Source organism: Micrasema longulum, unplaced genomic scaffold (genome assembly GCF_059751315.1).
Source record: "Micrasema longulum isolate JH-2025_06_02 unplaced genomic scaffold, ASM5975131v1 h1tg000999l, whole genome shotgun sequence".
Taxonomy (NCBI): domain Eukaryota; kingdom Metazoa; phylum Arthropoda; class Insecta; order Trichoptera; family Brachycentridae; genus Micrasema; species Micrasema longulum.
This window is the reverse complement of record NW_028278187.1, coordinates 22,141-43,522: the sequence shown is the minus strand read 5'-3', so window position 1 is coordinate 43,522 and position 21,382 is coordinate 22,141. Positions and strand designations below refer to the sequence as shown.

Genomic DNA, 21,382 nt, shown 5'->3' with positions numbered 1-21,382 from the left:
GTAATACTTTTTTTTTTCGTAGGATCAATACTTTCCAAGATACACGTTTGAACATCAAATACATTTTATCAAAATAGCGGAAAAGCGCTATTTGCACTAACTTTTTACTAATTATTTGACAGTTGACCTATTAAAAGTCATCATCATCATGCCATGTCCGCTACCTAGTTGGAGCATATGGTGTTCACAAAGATCCTCCAGGCATCTCAGTCGGATGCCAGCTCCTGTGCATCCTCAGATTCGGATTCGCATGTACCGACAGGTCTAGTACCCCTCGATACGACAAAAATTTGACTCCACCAAGCAATTTTTCTTTTAATTTCGATTTATTGAAATTTTTAATCGTTCTGAGGTTGGCACGTTTTTTTTAAAAACCCATTAAAAATATGAGAAAGAAATAATTTAAGTTGTCGTCGTAATATGAAGTCGAATTAAATTCTGACATAACTGTCAGTTTTGAAAACGAACGCCTAGATGCACAGATAATGTGGCTAGATTCTGCCCTATTAACATATAAAAGCATCTAGGCGTAAAAATGTTGCCACTATAAAAAACAAATTCAGTTCATTTTTACTATCTTTTACTATCTTCTGAGTGTACGTATCGAGACGTTAAAGGAGCCAGCTTTGTAATCGCTCAGTAGATAAATACAGACGATCGTTTAACATACCGTCCTGGTAATTGTCAAAGGTCATATAAAAATTATGTGAGCATTTTTTGCTTGAACTTGGATTTATTGGAGATTATTATAATCGCTTTGAAGTGGCCACTTTTTATCACAGAAGCTTATATGTATATATATAAATAAAAATGAGAAATATTTTTAATTTTAATTAAGTAAAGAACGCGGACTAAATTTTTTCGGGATATGTCGAGATCACAAGTCGGTAGAACATACCGAGGTAGATAGAGATAGTACAGAAGTTAAGTATACTGTCTCGGTATGTACCGATGAAGATAGCCTTTATAATCACGGCCCAGGAAGCTAAAGCAATGTTGTAGCATCGCTTGAGGGGTGGGGTCCAATTTCATTCTGAGTTAGAAATGATTCATTTTCCAGATAAATATATATGCGACCCTCGGTGCAACGTGAAACAGTGTGTGTTAAAAAATTGCAATTGTATGCGTTAGTAGCCGGGAACCATTTTGACGAAATAAATTTTCTCACGGGGGGGCGATGTCCCCTTAAGGAAATACATCAGATTTTAAAAAAAATGTATCTGGAACCATCTGAGTATCACTTACCTCGGAGTATTGTCATCATTGTTGTCCGGATAGTAGATTATTCTGTCCGATGCTTGAGTGTTGTGGTCTGAAGACGATGTCCTTTCGCCGTCTGAAATGTCTTCAATGTCGCCGTCATGTTCTGTGGACTCGTGATCCTGTAACACAATAATTATAAATACAGTAAAGCCTCTATCTTTCGTTCCTCGGGTTCATGTTCTTAAATAGCGCCATTTAAAAAAAAACAATTATTTTCTAAGGCCAACAAATTACAACGTCAGTGAGACTAAACACACTGTGGGATTATCAATTTACCTCGTATTTAAAACTGCCGAGCGACGAATCGTCCGTGTGATGGCGCACCCTGTCCAGTCGGCGGGACAGTTTGGACACATTGGACACATTCTGGATTTCAAAAAGGGAACAGAAATAAAAACAAACGAAAAATAAAACAAATGAGCGACAAGCATGCAAATGGCGGGAAAATGGAAAAAAAATAATTTATCGTGCAAAAATTATAATAAATTGTGAATGAAGAAGTTCAGTGCTACCAATAAAAAAATTTAAAAAATAAATGAGAAGAAATTATAAGGGATGTAAGGTAAGAATCTGATTGTGATCCCTAAAAAGCTAATGTTGTTCGTAAACATTCAAAAACAAACATTTTTTAAACACAAAAAACAACATCCTTCCATTGTTTTTGTATATGCATTCTCGACGAATGCAACCCTGGTAGGTCAATGAAAAAAAGATTTATGCTTCTAACATATTTTTTTAAGATTCCATCAAAAATTTTATCTATGAACACGCGCAGCGCAAAAATCTACATTTCGCTGAAAACCGCACATAAATCGGTACAGAAGAAATATATATAAAGATCTTCTGTTAAAAAATGTGGAGACAATACGTGATCTGGGAATTACCTTAGACTCAAAATTTGTGTTTGATAATCACATAACTGACATGAAAAATAAATTGTTAAAAATGTTGGGATTCGTCCATAGAAAAAACCATTGAAAAACCACCAATCTATAACATTGTAAAACTCTCTGGTAAGAAGTAAAATGGAACATGGATCAACCATTTGGAATCTACATTATGGTAAATATATATGTATTGCTGAATCTATACAACAAAAAAATTCCTAGACTTTTATCACAGAAATGTCAATTGAGTTCCACACTAAATAGTTACGAAAAGAGACTTCTTTCACTTCGAAACGTTAGAAACTAGAAAAAAGGTAAATGACTTGATGTATTTATATAAGATTGTTAATGGTAAATTGGAAAGTTCAAGCTCTTTGAGTAGTAAAAAATGTGTGTTCATAATGGTCATATTTTAAGGAACCCAAAAGCATTCCACATAGATTCATTTAAGAATAATGTGTCCTTCAATCCAGTGTCAAGAATGCGCAGATTATACAACACCATTGAAAACGTAGATATTGACATTTTTGACACTGGATTGTTTAGGTTTAAGAAATGTATACAAAATGCGTTTTTATATTGTTAATATATATTTATTTTTTACATTTAATTTTAATCGGTTACATTTCTGGTTTGTTTCGATGCATATTTTGTTGATTAGTATTTTACGGATTGTTTTAATTAGTTATATATTAAGACAAGCATTAAGAGACAAGCATTATCGACAAAATCAAGAAAGGAGCTCTGCGCTGGTTTGGACATGTAGAACGAATGGACAGCGAGAGAACGGCTAAGAATATTTACAATGCGAATGTTGATGGATGCAGAAATAGAGGAAGACCGAGAAAGACATGGCATGACCAAATCCAACAAATACTTAAAGATGGACATGTCAAAAGTCGGAATAATCGGCGCGCGTGCATGAGAAGATGTATGAATGTAGAGGAAGCGAGATCTGTATGCAAAGATAGAGTGTTGTGGCGTTCTATCCTCTCTGCCTACCCTTACGGGGAAACGGCGTGATGGTTTATTTGTTGTTTGTTGTTTGAAATAAATATTTTCATTTTCAGACCATTTCCTAAAAGTCGTAAAAAACTTGTCCTGGAAAAATGGAAACGGCATGAAACCCTTACGGGGAAATGGCGTGATGGTTTGTTTGTTTGTTGTTTGTTATATTAATGGATGAGTTCTTAAAAATAATTTAATTTTAATAATTTATATTGTTAATTTGATTTAAATGCGTATTTTATTCATGTTTATTTTATTATTAATTTGTACAACTTTGTCAATTTTTTTAAAATTTAAAATTTGTTATAATATTTTTTTTCAATTTTAATGATTTATTTTGCCCGTTTTATTTAATTATGTATTTAATTAGTGTTTACATGTAATTGATGAAAAATAAGTAATGTCTTTTTTTTAATGTTTCAATATTTCTCTGTATTATTTATTTATTTGACGGACTTATGCAGTCCATTCTAACGATGGTAAATACAATTTCTCATAATAAATACAGGCACTAATAAAATAAAATACAACTGAATAAAATTAAAGCTAGAACAAAAAAATAAATAAATACTATCTCAAGACAAGATCCGGTCTATCTTAGTGATTTTTTAAATCTATGAAGACTTACACCAAAAAAGTCCAGATCTTGTCTCGAGTTTACAATGCGACACAATAGGGACATTGGTGCATGCGAGCCATAGTTTGTGCTGTGTTATGTTTCATGAAAGGCGAGTTTTTGGCGCCTCCAAACCAAAATCGACCAGCTAAGGGAAGGTAACACCGACAGAAAAATCCACCAGAGAAGGCGACGGGAAACCACGCTGGTCATATTTTCCCATATTGTAACAGTGTGATATTTAAGTCTTCATACAAATCTCTCAAACTTCTCGGTTTTATCAATAGAGTGACGGCGGACTTCAAAAATATTAATACCACCAAAACTCTTTATTGCTCACTAGTTCGACCCCATCTAGAATACGCTTCTCCTATTTGGTCTCCATTCTACAGGACTCATATTGACCATATCGAGTCTGTCCAACACCGTTTTCTAAGAAAAGTGGCATGGTTGCTCGGATTACAAAGGGGTAATTATTCCTATTTTGAAATAGAGCAATCTCTTAATCTGTCTTCATTGGAGAGACGTAGAACTGAGATGGACCTTATATGCATTTTCAAAATAATTAATTCTATAAGTGATGTCCCATCTCTGTTGCAATCAATTTCTTTTCATGTTCCCAACCGTGTCACCGGAACTCAAAATCTGCTATTTATAAAATTTTCTAAGAGCAACTTTGGTTTTTATGCCCCAATGTCCAGAATGTGTAGATTAGTCAATTCATCACACGACTTGGAATTCTTTGGGATAGATCTTCCGGCTTTTCGTAAATCTCTTCGCGACTAAACAGTGTGGGATGAAGTTGGATTGGCATGGTTTAGCTCGTTTTTATGAATATATTGTATACAATTATTGTTTTGCCCTTGTTTGTCTTTGCTAAATAGTTTTATGTTCTTTTTGTTCAGTTTCTTGCATTTATGTTTCTTCATGTAACTGTTGTAATTGGCTTAGGCCGTCTATATAATAAATAAATAAATAAATACCCATACTGAGAATATATTGAACGCCCGTCGTATCTTATTATTAATCCTCGTGAGATTTTCTTAATTTTTTATCTATCTTGATACTCGCATGCTGTGGACAGTTAACGACCTGGAAATCTTTTATTTTGTGCGTCTATGTAAGATTTACTGGTAATCTGTTATTGTTCCAAAAAAATAATCAAATAAAAATGCATATAACTTAACAAACGTAATAAGCAGGATGAATTGCGTAAAAAAGCAAGGCAAAATACATGCGTTACTAGCAAAACACACGCAAACAAAACAGCAAAACAGTGCGAAAAACCTCATTGAAATCCTTCTCCGCCGGCGCCATCTTGACAATATCTCTCGGAAGCCAAGGATAGTCGATGGCTTCTTCGACAAACGCGAAGTTTCTCATGGGCTTCGGAGTTTTGCGAAGCGGGGAGTACGGCGATCGCAACGCCAGCCTCGGCTCGAACGGCCTTTTCATGTCGCTGAGCATCGACAGATTCAACGACTTGGGTCTCTCTGACCTTTTTCGGTCGCCGCATCTCAGTTGCACCTTGTTTGTGCCGGGACGCGTTCGTCCACGCGTTGTGTTATTGATTACAGCGTGTTATTGGGAAGACCGCCACCATTGGACAAGGTTAGGTGGAGTCAAATGAGAAGAGAAACAAAAACAAAAGATAAGCAAAATACTCGCGAAATAAAAACAAGAAACCGTGAACAGCGTGTTAAGAAATATTACAATTTGTTGCAACAGAGAGGGAAAACATTTTTGAGAAGGGAATATTAAGAGTCTAGGCATTTACAAGGATTATTTATTTCGACGGCTTATGCCTTTGACAAAGTATAAAATAATATTGAAAAACAATTATAGTGAAACAAAACACCTGAACTAGAATAGAAAATATAGTACATATGTACATGAAATAAAATTAGCAGAAAATAAGGAAAAATGAAACAAGAAATTACAGCAAAGGTATGCAGCAAATTGACAATAAATAAAGGAACATTTAAGAGAAGGTAATATAGAGGTCTAGGCATCTACAGGACTTATGACCTGTTAATGGCTGGTTTAAGTGGCCACTTTACACACCGTGTAACATTCCCATTAACATTAAGATCATACGCCCTGTAGATGCCTAGGCTTCTATATAACCTTCTCTTAAATGTTCTTCATCTCTGTTGTAATATGTTAATATAAACAGCTCCCCGGGGAGTTGAATTCAGTCCTTGTCTAATTATTCTTGTCCTTGTATAATTAGCACAGTGTTCACAGTTGATGAATAAAAACCTCAGAGTGATAAGGCGACACAGCTGTAGAGACGACATTTTGCTCTATTGCATAGAACACGAGCGTAGCAAATTTTTGGTTTAGCAACAAACGCGTAACAGACGGTTTCAGTTTGCATTTGCAATCTCAATCTGAGTACCCCGGCCCATTGCTTTGATATAAACTATAGCTAACTTAATGACGCCTTATTACTCCGAGATAAAAACAGTCAAATGATATTATTTACAGTAAAAAAAAAAACAGTGCAGAGAACGAAAACGATTTTTAACACAGAACTCATAAATAAAAAGCGGAAAAGTAGAATTCAATCTTGTCTCATTCAAATCACCATTTCAAATATGTGTTTGAAATCAATCTCGCTGGGAATCGAACCCAAGACCTCAAGCACGATAGGCGAACGCGCAAGCAACTACACTACGAGGCGGACTTGTCATTTATTGTGCATTTATCCAAGAGCAACCACCGAGCAGAGCCGGACCAACCACAGTTTCAGTTGGCACACAGAACCAGACACTTGTGAACAAGGGACAGGAGAATAATATGCTCGTATTAATTTACAAACTTGTTTATTCCAGTCCTTTTTCAGTACGTGACGAGGTGCTAGATCCCGTTAGATCCGGTGCTGCCATCGAGTGGAAACAGTCGTCAGTAATCAGTTATAGAAAAACAGATTTACAATCTTTTACCTCGAAATCAGAAACTCCAAATTTTGTACCTGAGAATGATTACAGCGACAAGTAGCGTATTTGTTCTTACCTGCTTGTTGTTCAAATCTAGCATGCTTTGCTTGGAATCGGAGTAAATCCTCGTATCAGTACCGCTGTCAAGAGAACTGTCTTTAGAACCATCGGACTCCAGGGGACGTTCTGGGAGAAAAAAACAGAAGATATCTGTGAGACAGATTATTTATTTATTAAATCAGCTATTACATCACAAAAGAATACGCATCCTCGGGCCCACAGGTTAAACCCAAGGATGATTAGGCTTGGAGGAGGAGATTAAGCAATAGATATGAGAGCTGTTAAGTACTGATTTTACATTTTCTATACTGTTAACTCATATAAGACTGTAGATATCCCGTTCCTTCCCAAATCCTTCCTATTTCAAATTCTTGTGCTTCTACCGTCCTGTTAGCGAGTCACGTGTGAAAAGTTGCCTTTCTGATAAATCTTTATCATATACTGCGTCAGCATATTCGTACAAAGTGAAGTTTAGTGTTATATGAATAGCTAAATTATACAGTTCATAGACATCTACGCAATACCAGTTTCCATGCTGCATCAAAAGTGAAGTGCTCCATATTAGAAACAATCGGAAGAACTTTAAAAGTGAGTAACAATTTTCATACAGTCCACTTAACTCTAATTCCCTCCGTTATCAGTGCTCAATGCCTGAAAGGCATTGAACTGACCAAACAAGAGCACTCGCCCTCCACTGAGTAGGGCAACTTTTCAAGCACATAGGCTTGGCGGGCAAGAATTAATTTACTAAGATCCATTACAATAGATCTACACAGAAGTCACAGTGAGATCTTGTTTGCACTGACCCCATTTACAAAAAATAGGCTAGCGCCACTTTCAGCAGAAATTCCATCGCCGATCTTCCACGATAGAATCTGGGCAGACCGCTGGACTTCGGCGTCTGTTCCGTTTTTTGTGTGCGGATCTTCCGACAGCGTCTAATCGGTAATGCTGCATCGCATGTTTTCTAATGGGACGCATCGCATTTGGAGGACATCTCGTGTCGACCGTATAAGGCTCGGTAGTTCACTGATAACCCACGGCGGAATACGTAATGTGGCTGCTTGTTCGGTTGCGGGTTTCCCACAACGGAAAATCAGTGGCGGAATTTCCACTGAGTGTGGCACTAGCCTATGGATAGAATAAATTCACAGCACCGTATAAGTACAACGAATGCAGCATATCTCGATCATCTGTTGATAAGGCAATCAGGCTTACTCTTCAGGTGCCGGTCCAAAGACAGAGAAATATTGCAGTGTGAAACCATCTTTTAAACCAATATTTCATGTCGACCTTACAAGGAATCGAACCTGGTACCTCAAGCATGGTAGGCGAACGCGTCAACTAATACACTACGAGATGGAATTATCTCCACTCGATTTCTATTTTCAGGATTTTTACCTAAGAGTAGCCACTGTCTGGAAAACTCTTGTCCAGGATTCTGGTTTTAAAATGGTTTTAATTATACCTGGTTCCATATAGTAGTCAGGAAGGTAGTCATTCTTCTCAGCTCTCATAGCCCATTTGCCTCTCACCACAGCCTGAGGTGGACTGAGCGCTCCGGCTGAAGCTGCTTCTCCACCGATGGTCTTCTGCGCCCAAGGAGGCAGTCGGCCCAGACTGGAAACAAGCAAGGTCAGTAATCAGACTAGAAACCAGCAAAGTCAGAGTGGAAATGATTAAGATAAAAACAATTAAAATCAACAGTCAGTCTTGAAAAAACAGGTAAACAGCTAGATTGGAAACAATCAAGGTAAATAGAAGAAAAACAGTCAAGATCACTAATCAGTCTGGAAAAAAATAGGTCAACAGTCAGACTAGAGACAATCAAGGTTAATAGAAGAAAAACAGTCAAGATCACTAATCAGTCTGGAAAAAAATGGGTCAACAGTCAGACTAGAGACAATCAAGGTTAATAGAAGAAAAACAGTCAAGATCAGACAACTTTGGCAGGTGATTATCAGAACTTCCTTGAATTGTGGCCACTTAAGCAATAAATTATCAAAACTTACTCCAAAGGTGGAATGGCCACTTTGGATGGAGTGTCTCTGGTGGCCAGCACAAGGGGATCCTCTGCAATGCTAGGGCTCTGCAACATGGGCGAACCGGCGCGATCACTCTCACTATCTAAGGGAACTCCGTTGGAGCTGGGCGGACGTCTGAAATGGAAGAAGAAAGATCTTTACTCAATGCAATAGGACGACCTGAAAATAGAACAATATTTTAGTGTATCCACACGTCTGTACTGGATTTTGCCCACTATGAAGTCCATCAAAATTGATATATTTATTTATTTGTAAAGTCTGTTAAAGGGAAAACACTATTGAATGCCAAAATCTCAAGTCTACAAAAACGTAGAAGTAACATTGACTCCATATTTATGTTTAATTTGCTGAATGGCTTAATTGATGTGCCATCGTTACTGGAGCAGGTGGCATTCAATGTTCCGATCCGCCGGTTGCGAAATAATAATGTGCTGTTCCTCGATCAACAGCACAAACTATGGCTTGCATGCACCAACGTCCCTATTGTGTCGCATTATAAACCCGAGACAAGATCTGGACTTTTTTGGTGCAAGTCTTTCTAGATTTAAAGTCACTAAGATCGACCAGATCTTGTCTTGAGGTAGTAATTATTATTAGATTTGTAGACCTAGTTTTGATTTTCTTTAGTTGTATCTTATTTCAATTGTACCTGTATAACAACTTTTTGAGTTAGTCCAAATTTTGGAGACAAGGACTGGATTTATCAACAAAGAAAGAAAGAAAGAAGTGTAGAAGTCTAGGCATCTACAAGGTTTTCGACCTGTCATTGGCTGGTTTAAGTGGCCACTTTACACACTGTGTAACATTCATCATTCTGCTCATGGTTGAACATCTATATCCCTTCAATTCTTTCATCTGTTGATGTTTGTGAAGTTAAAGAGCTGAAACCCTTATTTATGCAGGTGAGATTCATTTCATGGAATTATTTCACCTACATACTAGGCAACGCCTGAAAATTTGTTCTCAATTTCTATACTTCTTCATGGACCAGGTGGATTTATCAACAATATTTTGGGTTTGTCCAAATTTTTGTAGGTGAAATAATTCAATTAGATGAATCTCATCAGTTTCAGCTCTTTAACTTCACAAACATCAACAGACTAAAGAATTGAGGGAATATAGGCGTTAAAATAGAATATGCCTCCGTGGTCTGGTCTCCATTCCATGTCAATCGCATAAATCACATTGAATCAGTCCAACATCGCTTGCTTCGAAAATAGCGTGGATGCTCGGACTAGAGAGAGATAATTATTCTTATGCTGAAATAGAGTCAATGTTAAATATTTCTAGTCTACAAAAACGTAGAACTAATATTGACTCCATATATATGTTCGGCATACTAAATGGTATAATCGATGTTCCATCATTACTGGGACAAGTAAAATTCAATATTCCGACTCGTAGATTGAGAAACAATGAAGTACTGTTCATCGATCAGCATAGAACAAACTATGGCCTAACCGTCTTTGTCGTATTGTTAACTCAAGACAAGATCTGGACTTTTTTGGTTTAAGTTTACAACGATTTAAACGAGCACTAAATAAATAGTCCAGATCTTGTCTCGATGTCCCTTATGTTTGTCAATGCTTCTTTCTTTTTTTTTAAAATGTTTTAAACTATTCTTTTATTGTAATATTTAAACCTTATAAATTGTATACATGGACAATGTCCGTTAATAAATAAATAAAATATGGGCAGAATGGTGAATATTACACAGTGCGTAAAGAGGCCACCTAAACCAGCCAATGACAGGTCATAAGCCCTGTAGATGCCTAGACTATTTACCATTGTTAAATGGACTCAATAAGTCCGTAAATAAGTAAATAAATATGTATAACTTACTTTCCTTGGCGTATGGCTTGTTGGGCTAATCTGGCTCTCATCGTGACCACCATGTCGTGGGGGACCTTCCATATAAATATGCAGCCGTCACCAGAGGCGGATATCAGGTGCTGACAGTCGGCTGTAAATCTACAAAAGAAATTAAAACTTTGAAAGGATTCTCTGCATTAGTCGGTGGAGCTATAACTTATTTGAATGGGAATCATCGATCAACGATCACTCTCACTATCTAAGGGAACTCCGTTGGAGCTGGGCGGACGTCTGAAATGGAAGAAGAAGAAAGATCTTTACTCAATGCAATAGGACGACCTGAAAATATAACAATATTTTAGTGTATCCACACGTCTGTACTGGATTTTGCCCACTATGGAGTCCATCAAAATTGATATATTTATTTATTTGTAAAGTCTGTTAAAGGGAAAACACTATTGAATGCCAAAATCTCAAGTCTACAAAAACGTAGAAATAACATTGACTCCAAATTTATGTTAAATTTGCTGAATGGCTTAATTGATGTGCCATCGTTACTGGAACAGGTGGCATTCAATGTTCCAATCCACCGGTTGCGAAATAACATGGGAATCATATTGTTGGACCCTTGGGATTATAAAGTTTTTACCCGTGTCTTATAAGTGATAATACTAATAAACTAATAGAGCCGCCCATAAGGAGAAAAACCATTCTATGATTATTGAGCACAAAGTTAGCTACAGATTACAGCGATACAACGGGCCGTCAGTGGCAAACGTTAACGTAAACGTCATGTTTTCGCAGTTATTTCATATGTCAAGATGACAATATTTATTATTATTTATATCACTACAGAGATGGGTAGAATTTTTGTTTCAAGATTATGGATATTCGAGCGTTTACAGGGCTTATGACCTGTCATAGGTTGGGTTCAAGTGGCCACTTTTATGTAGAATTCTACAACATTCCCCATTCCGCTTATTAGCGAATATCCATATCGGTGACATTTTTGGTTTTTGTATATATGTCATGAAACAAGGAAATAAATATTTATTATGAAACATTACTTTAAGGGAAGAAGAAGGGGAAGATGATTTTGAGTTGTAAAATGGAATAAACAGTGTTTTATTACAATTTAGCGAGAGAGGTTATTTTTATTTATTTTCTTTTATTCAGGAAACATACAGTACAGTTACAAAGTTTAATATTTTACACAATTAGACTTAATTCTAATGGACCAGTGAAGTTTCCATATTAAAAAGCAATTATATGTAAGGTTAATTATGAAAGTATAAAAAAGAGAAGGAAAAAGAAAACATAAATGAAAGTTGTTTAAAAATTAAAATTTAAGTGAAAAAAATATATTTTAAGGTTTGTAGTTTGTAGTGAGTATTTACAAATGGAAATGATATTAAAAATGAAGAAAATTTGTAAGAGTAATTAAAAATTAAGAATGGAAATAAAGAATGAAAAACATGCTCAGATGTAAAAATAAAATAAAATAGTAATATCATTTTTTTTTAAAAGGAAAAACAAAATATACACATATTTATTTTAAGGGATTCAAAGAAACGATGAGAAGAATCTTTAAGTGAAATATAAGACAATAAATTTAAATTTAGGTCAATTTAAAAAACATCTTCAAAATTAATGACACATTATAGTAAAAGCAGCAATATATTGATTTTATTAACACATATAATATAAGTAATTAAAAGTAGTTTAAAAGTAAAAAAACATGCCAATGGCAGCAGAGGAAAAAGAAAAAATAAAGAAGGAATAACAAGCATAGCAAGTTATACATATATTGGTTTTTTGAAAGTATTATCCCAGGTATCACTTTTTACAAATATTGCAGTATCATCTGCATAAGAAACTAATTTACCAGGGACAGCTATATTACAAAGATCATTAATATATATATAAGAAACAACAAAGGGCCAAGAACCGTTCCTTGTGGGACTCCGTGTATAACGGTCTTGGTATTACTAACGTTAATTCCGATCCTGGTGCATTGCAGTTTATTTGCTAAGTAACTTTCAAAAAACAACAAGCACTCATTTTTTATGCCAATTTGACCATATTCCTACCATCGAAGACCCTATTGCTCAGGAAATGCTTCGGTGCATTCAGATTTAATCTGATTTTATCAAGACGAGCATCTCGTTTGAGCTTGACCGTGGGATCCAAATTTGGGCAACTATAGTGACTTAAGTATCTCGTATGTCTCTATCAGGTAACCCCTTTTTCACCGTTCCTGCAGCGTTGTGCGACCGAGAGTTTCCAGTCTCTCCGCATACGAAAGTTGTTTCAGGCTTGGCGACTTTGTAGTCCGTCTTTGGACTCTTTCCAACAAGTTGGTATCGTTAAACAAATAGTTACACAGTTTTTGACAAAAAAATGAGTTTCTTTAATATGAGCAAAACCGATAGGAAGATTCTCGGTCTTCAATATTGTTTTCAAGCATGAGGAGGGGAGTTCTTTCACTCGAAGACCCCAATGAAAAAGGTAAATAAATAAGAAAGCGGAGAATGTATTCCGCTTGGAGAAAAAAAGTTGAAACAAGAAAACTACAAACAAACAAAAAACTACATTAAACCCAGAAACTAACTCACTTTCTCCTTCTACAAAATCAAAGGGAGCTCGGTTTAATTCTGCCAACATAAAAGAAAAAATTCTCGATTCTAAGGAATCATTTTTTTAAAAATCAAACATTCTCCTGATAAAAAGTTAAATTTATAAAATTATAGCCTCTTATTAACAATATCGGGGATAAAAAATTAAAGCCAATCTAACTATAAAGCGCCCTTGAGGTGATATAAAAAAAAAATGGTGCTTATACACGACACCTCGCCGTGTGTATAGTTGAACTGTAGATAGGGGTGGCTCTGCAGCTGCTATTGACCGGCTATCTCGGATGAGATAGACTTCTCTGGCTGGGTCGGCGGTGATATCCTCCAAATACAGCACTATATAAATTATCCACAATAATAAAATCCAACTGCTTAAGTAAAGTGTCTCCGGGTCAATTCCAGCAATTGCGTTACATCTTCTCACCTTAGTCCAGTAACCAGCTCCGAGTGGCCGTACATTGTGGCCATACACTCTCCCGAGTAGTAGTCGTACACGCTCAGAGACTTGTTGGTGCACGATGTCGCCACGTATATGCCACTCTTGTCCAAAACAACCTGCAAAATCACATTCATCATTATTTGGCACAGCCATATTTGCGGCTGGATACACTTCGTGAAAGAGGGACTTTTTACTTTTAAAAAATATTATTGTTACATAAGCAAAAATTACGATGGTAAAGGTAGTATTATTACTTCCGCGCAATATTGGATATATTTTCAACGATGGTTTAAAATACGCATATTTTAAATTAACTGAAAACAGGAAATTCACGCCCTATGGGACAAACAGCACATATTACAAATTAGAACTAAATATTAAAAAATGCAAAATAATGTCATTTCATAGAACAAAACAACCAATTTCCTTCGAGTACCTATTAGAAAACTCCAAAATTGATGTAGTCAAGTCCATCAGAGATTTAGGAGTTGTTTTGGACTATAAACTGACATACAACGAGCATATAGATAATACAGTAAATAAATCACTGAAATTACTTGGCTTCATTAACAGAATATCCTCTGATTTTACTCATGTCCGTACAATCAAAACTCTGTATTGCTCAACTGTTCGCCCTCTTCTAGAATATGCCTCCGTGGTCTGGTCTCCATTCCATGTCAATCGCATAAATCACATTGAATCAGTCCAACATCGCTTGCTTCGAAAAATAGCGTGGATGCTCGGACTAGAGAGAGATAATTATTCTTATGCTGAAATAGAGTCAATGCTAAATATTTCTAGTCTACAAAAACGTAGAACTAATATTGACTCCATATATATGTTCGGCATACTAAATGGTATAATCGATGTTCCATCATTACTGGGACAAGTAAAATTCAATATTCCGACTCGTAGATTGAGAAACAATGAAGTACTGTTCATCGATCAGCATAGAACAAACTATGGCCTAAATTCTCCAATGACCCGTCTTTGTCGTATTGTTAACTCAAGACAAGATCTGTACTTTTTTGGTTTAAGTTTACAACGATTTAAACGAGCACTAAATAAATAGTCCAGATCTTGTCTCGATGTCCGTTATGTTTGTCAATGCTTCTATCTTTATTTTAAAAATGTTTTAAACTATTCTTTTATTGTAATAATTAAACCTTATAAATTGTATACATGGACAATGTCCGTTAATAAATAAATAAATATTACGCTACCATTTAATTTTTATCTTAATTTATACATATAGAAATAATTAAAATAATAAGGTAAAATTGGGTATATATATATATATATATATATATATATATATATAAATAACACATAAGTATACATAATATCCAGAGAATAACATGTTAATAAAGTAAGAGAATCTAGTAATGAAAAACCCCCTCAGAGACATGAAAAATGACAATTTCCAAAGTAATATTGTTCAACATAGAGATAGCCCTTCCATCGGTAGGATAGTCATTTATTAATTTTATTTATTTATTTTTGCACCACAACAGGCCAGGAAGCCCAATTACAGTGGTAAATTAAATCACAGAACACCCAGGCTTGAGAAAAATCACATTTTAATTTTTGTGTTCTCACCGGGAATCGAACCCGGAACCTTTCATGTGTGAGTATAGCATCTCGACCACTGCACCACGGAGGCCGCCATGTCATGTACATATATTGAAATATAAAACAGTCTATGCCGACGCCGTCTAAGATAATTATCCGGAACATAAAAGCTAATGCTCCCCATAATTTATGTATGTACGTGTGTGTGTATGTACATGTGTATATATGTGTATATATATATTTTTTTATTTTATTTTTTATTTTTGCACCACAATAGGCCAGGAGGCCCAATAACAGCGGTGAATTACATCACAGAACACCCAGGCTTGAGAAAAATCACATTTATTTATTTTTTGTGTTCTCACCGAGAATCGAACCCGGAACCTTCCGTCTGTGAGTCAAGCGTCTTGACCACTACACCACGGAGGCCGCCTGTGTGTGTGTATAAATGTGTATGTCTGTATGTATATGTATCAAAATGAGTATACGAATAAGTTTATATCTTGTTTGTCTGTGCTCTATATAAATTTGTCAACTATTATAATATATTAAAACAATATTTTGAGTTTGTCCAAATCTTTGCAGACAAGGACTGGATTCAACTCCCTGGGGAGCTGTTTATATTAACATTTTACAACAGAGATGAAGAACATTTAAAAGAAGGTAATATAGAAGTCTAGGCATCTACAGGGCTTATGACCTGTCAATGGCTGGTTTAAGTGGCCACTTTACACACTGTGTAACATTCATCATTCTGCCTATATTTGAACATCTATATTCCTTCAATTCTTTCACCTGTTGATGTTTGTGAAGTTAAAGAGCTAAACCTTTATTTATGCGGGTGGTAATATAAACAGCTCCCCGGGGAGTTGAATCCAGTCCTTGTCTGCAAAGATTTGGACAAACTCAAAATATTTTTGATAAATTACCTGGTCCACGAAGAAGTATAGAAATTGAAAAAATAATACTTTCAGGCGTTGCCTAGTATGTAGGTGAAATAATTCAATTAGATGAATCTCACCCGCATAAATAAAGGTTTCAGCTCTTTAACTTCACAAACATCAACAGATGAAAGAATTGAAGGAATATAGATGTTCAAATATAGGCAGAATGGTGAATGTTACACAGTGTGTAAAGTGGCCACTTAAACCAGCCATTGACAGGTCATAAGCCCTGTAGATGCCTAGACTTCTATATACCTTCTCTTAAATGTTCTTCATCTCTGTTGTAAAATGTTAATATATTAAAATGTAATTGCCTAGCTTGGAACGGGGTATGTACCCTTGTTAGCTGGGCAAAGTGAACATGGAATTGTATTTTGATAAACAGTGTAAATAAATAAATAAATTAATTTCAGGGTTGTGAATAATACTGCACAACAATCAAAAGAAGTGGGTAGTTTAATACACATTCATTCTGGTCTTCAAACTGCTGTAACTGAGCATACCCTGGAGGAACTCAGTGGGATAAAACCATGGATAATATCTGCTCTCCTTCATGAAGAGAAACCGTAAAAATCTCTTCTACTGTGTCATACTTGTACGCAACGATTTTTAGAAGCGCACTCGGCGGGTGATGTGACTTCAAAAAGACATGATGCCAACTGTGAGTCGTTTTAAACCCGAAAATTATTCATGAAAACTTGTTTTGTATAGATTGATTATATGAGTTGTACCATTAGAATCGTAAAAATCTGCTCTAAATATTTAATGTTTTCAATGTTATTACCGATTTATGAAAATACCCATGGCGCAGATCACAGCAAATAATGAGGAGATGAGAGGTGAGCTTCAGGCGCCTATTAGCGTAACCCAGAGAGGCAAAACTTATAGGCGAAAGTGTACATTTTAGATTCTGTGATGTTCTGCTGGTACAACAACTTTACAACTTCAAAGCGATTGTAGATCACTTTTTTGGTCCGGAATATAAAAAGAGTTTCCCACATTCGCAGCCAGCACGTGGCGCCCCTCGCTGTCCACCTACATATCGGACAGTGCTGTGCAGGGTGCTGCAGGTGGAGTAGTCGGGAGAGTGGAATAAACTAATATTTCCGACACACCTTGATGAGGCTGCCCTCGTCGCCCAGGCTGGCGCGGAAGGTCTTAGTGTGGCGCCCGGAGCGAGTGTTGTACACGCGCACGGCGCGGTCCTGACACGCGGCCAGCACGTGGCGCCCCCCACTGTCCACCTCCATGTCGTACAGGGTGCTGCGAGCGGAGCAGTTGTGCCCCCGGACGAACTGCCCGGGACCGCCGTTGGGGGACTGAAACAAAACATGATCAAGTAAGTACAGAATACTCGGTGGTGAATCACAGCGCAGAACACTAAGGCTTGAAAATAACCAGATTGAATTATTAGGATCTCACAGGGAATCGAACCCAGAACCCTTTGTGTGTGAAGCAACTGTCTTACCTAATACGCCATAAGGATGAACACATTTGATGTAGTTAATGAAAAATGAAAAAAGCAATGGGCCCAATTAAGAGCCTTAGAAAAAGTTTTATTTTTCTCTGTTTACTGAGGACAACCCTTTTGAACCAACGACCTTTCGGTGAATATGCTTGTATCAGAGCATAGTGTCTTCATTCATAGAGTTAACAAATAAATGTTTAAAGACACATTACGATTCTTGTGATTTAAACTCACCTCCACAAGACTCCTGAAGAGTATGGTCTTATCAGCGCCACAAGACACCATCTGTAAACTGTTCTCCGATGTGAGGAATCTGACGGCGGTGATTGAAGAAGAGTGGTCATCTAATGTCTGCATGAAGTTGTAATCCTGGAATAGACATTAAACATGTTTACAACAAACAAAGAATGATTTACATACACCAGACTCCATTTAACCACTGTATAAGGAGGCGGACTTATCCTAACTCAGTATCGAGTCGAAACACTAGTCACATCGCTATCGACATCATAAAAACAGACAAGTAATGCACTATACATAGGTAAGTCGAAAACACTCTTAGTGATAGAATGTCCAAGGTCCTACCACCGAGACTTCGCGACCTACCGGTAGTCACACACTGTTTCGTTACATGGGGATTTCTAGTCCTGCTAGCAGGATCCAGTTTAATTTAATATGAAGTGCGTCTCTTTCTCTCTTAGCGAGTATTTTAATCATGCTTCTACGGCCAGTCTAGCCAAAATGGCTGTGAGTATAAGACATGGTAACCGCATACGGGCCAAAGATTCATTTTTTTACTAACAAAATGGCGAAAACGCGTGGATGTCTAGATACTGCCAGCCGGACGACCTTCAGTCATACAAACCATACCACAAATAAGTCTTGCTAGCAGGACTCATTCGCGGAAGCGCCTTCAAGACACTTTCTTCATTTCTTTTTCAGCCTTGTTCTCTTCCCTGCTGGATAAAGGCCTCTTCCAAACGTATCCATTTCTTCCTATCACCCGCTTTCATCATCCACGTTTTACCGGCAATAGAGGCAATGTCGTCGACCCATCTTTTCTGTGGCCTTCCAAGACTTCTTTTGTTTGCCCATGGTCTCCACTTTATTATTCTGGGTGTCCACCTGCCATCATTTTCTCTCGCCAAGTGTTCTGACCACTGCCATTTCAATTTCGCTGCACAATCCATGATATCCACGACTCCGGTTCGGCGCCTTATTTCTTCATTTCTTACTCTGTCTCTTAGACATACACCGAGCATCTGTCTTTCCATGGATCATTGCGTGCATTTTAATTTCTAGCTACTTTTCTGTGATACAGACATGGTTTCTAGTCCGCATGTTGTCACCGGCAATATGCACGATTCATATACTTGTCTTTTTAAGCATATAGGGACTTCTTTATTTTCAAAAATATATTTTAGTTTGTCGAAAACAGCCCAACTAAGCCCTATTCTTCTTGGTAACTCCGTTATCTGGTTATCTTTACCAAGTTTGACTTTGTGTCCAGAAGGACACACACGAATTATGTTCTTAATTTTACCTTGGCACGAAAAATTGAACTCAATAGTTATTAACTTAGATTGAAATTAAATTTAGACTAAAGTTAATTTGTCAGATAATTTCTCGGGACTTTTTGCTTACCTCGTCGACGTGGAAGACGTGTATGAGGCGGTCTCTGGAGGCTGAAGCCAGCAGCCTCTTCCCGTTTCCCGAGCAGTACTCGAGGCAGAGAACCTCGGCGTTGTGGGCCTCTAGCCGGCAAGTCTCCCTCATGCTGCGCAGATCGTGGATGCGTACATTACCAGCGCGGTCCCCCGAAGCCAGGTGCAGGCCGTCACACGAAACCCGGATACATCTAAGAGACATAAGTAGGTTGGGTTAGGTTGGCATACAATTTGCCATATATTTTCAAAGAAGCTTAATGTCATTACATACGAGTATTTATTCATTCAGCATTTACTTTGTGAACTTTTGAACATAATAAAACTACTAGTTTCGAGTATTCTGAATTACTCATCATCAGGTTTAAAGCATCTAGTTTGCGAACAAAAAGGGCACCAAACTAAATGTATTTTTGTATCTTTCATGTCGTTTAATACAAAGATGCGAAAGATACGGAGACACAAATACCTAAATGAGCCAAATGTGCTAGTGATACATTAGTTCAATTAAACTACTTAAAAGATCCTGTAACTTTGGTGATCAGATCAAATAATACGTATCCTCTCGGTGACAGGGCCTTACCTGTCTCTAATATCTAGGGCTTGTCAACTCTTAAAGCCCGCTGGCTCGAAAAAATATGTGCGTTGTGTGGTGTGGCGTGGTGGGTCATATAAGACCCAGTTTTAAAAGTCGCCTTTCTGTCATTTTTTTGTGTGTCCCAATATTATTTTATCAGAATATGTTGATAATTTTTAATACTGTTGGGTGTAATCGGACCCATCTGCGGTGACTAGGAGTTAGTGCCTATATTTCACATCCTTAATAATTCCTTCATCTTGTTTGAGACAATAAATGATAATTATTTTCTTTCTGCCGAGATATCAATGTATTCAAATGAAATCCTAAGAGACTGATTTCCCAATCTACAAAAATTTGGATGCATTGGTATTATTAGTAAATAAATCTAACCTGACACCATTCTTCCCATCGTACGATACTGGTTTATCCTTTTCCCCTGCTGACGATAGATCCACGTCCTTCAAGTAAGTCAGCTCAGGATCCATGTACAACACCCTTTGAAGTTCCTGTAAGGAATTAAAAAAGAAAAATAGTTAAAGTAGATACTTTAAGGATCTGGGCTTGGAGGGGGAGATTTAGTCAAAGCCAGGCTCTTGCTTGGAGGGTGAGAACTAATTTACAGGGATCCGTCACAATAGATGTACACACCTCGCAGTGACATCAGGAGCTTATATAGCACTGACCCCCATCTACAAGAATAAAGTATCGCTTACGTCGCTGTAGATGTTGGGTGTCTGCTTGCCAGTGGGCAGCGTCCACACCCGGACCGTGTCGTCACTGGAACAGGTCAGGAAGGCCCCCGGGGGCAGGGTGCCTTCAGGGCCCTCGTCCGGGGGAGCCTCCACGCCCCAGATGCAAGCCGAGTGGTACAGAGAGGAGTGAGACTTGCCAACCTGAATAATAAAATAATTTTAGATTAACCCATTGAGCTCCTTGGGCAGTAGCCACCAGCCCGAAATAAAAATACGCTACAGATTTCATGGCAGGAGTCATCATCCCCGGCAAATTGTCATATTAAAAAAATGCAGAAACGTTATTATTTTTTGGCATAAAATGAAACTTTCACTAGCACCTTTTAGGAAAAAATTGTGGAGATCCAAATGAGAGGACTTTGTTCAACACATGATTCAAGAAAGCTATTGAAAAAACAAAATGACCTTCTCCAAAATGCCAAAAAGATGTAGCTCAAACCCATAGATCAGGTCGGCACCTTCAGATATTTAGGCATAGACCTTGTAGGAGGAGCCGATCTGTGTGATCGACTGCTCTTCCTCCTCCTTTAGAACACCAGAGATGGCAGCTGCCTTGTTGACTTGGGCTTGTATTTCCCAAGTCAAGAAGAATCTCTGGTGCTCTAAAATAAACAAAATGGAAAAATAAAGACATGGACATTGAAAGTAAGATGAGAATCTACAAAGCACGCGTAAGACTAAATATGACATATGGCGT

The 21,382-nt window shown here is 37.2% G+C and overlaps 1 protein-coding gene across 1 annotated transcript in view; it reads right to left on the bottom strand.

The window, feature by feature from the left end:
• LOC148277647 (uncharacterized) overlaps positions 1-21,382 on the bottom strand; it is a gene marked incomplete at its 5' end in the record, with an annotated part of 79,324 nt that overhangs the window by 47,387 nt on the left and 10,555 nt on the right. The window contains 13 exons of the mRNA XM_088232601.1: positions 1,246-1,382; positions 1,540-1,629; positions 5,062-5,301; positions 6,793-6,902; positions 8,245-8,396; positions 8,789-8,935; positions 10,664-10,792; positions 13,691-13,821; positions 17,337-17,540; positions 17,924-18,058; positions 19,334-19,547; positions 20,324-20,439; positions 20,647-20,826. Of these exons, the coding sequence (XP_088088727.1) occupies positions 1,246-1,382; positions 1,540-1,629; positions 5,062-5,301; positions 6,793-6,902; positions 8,245-8,396; positions 8,789-8,935; positions 10,664-10,792; positions 13,691-13,821; positions 17,337-17,540; positions 17,924-18,058; positions 19,334-19,547; positions 20,324-20,439; positions 20,647-20,826 (1,985 nt within the window). The remainder of the gene's footprint in view (positions 1-1,245; positions 1,383-1,539; positions 1,630-5,061; positions 5,302-6,792; positions 6,903-8,244; positions 8,397-8,788; positions 8,936-10,663; positions 10,793-13,690; positions 13,822-17,336; positions 17,541-17,923; positions 18,059-19,333; positions 19,548-20,323; positions 20,440-20,646; positions 20,827-21,382) is intronic.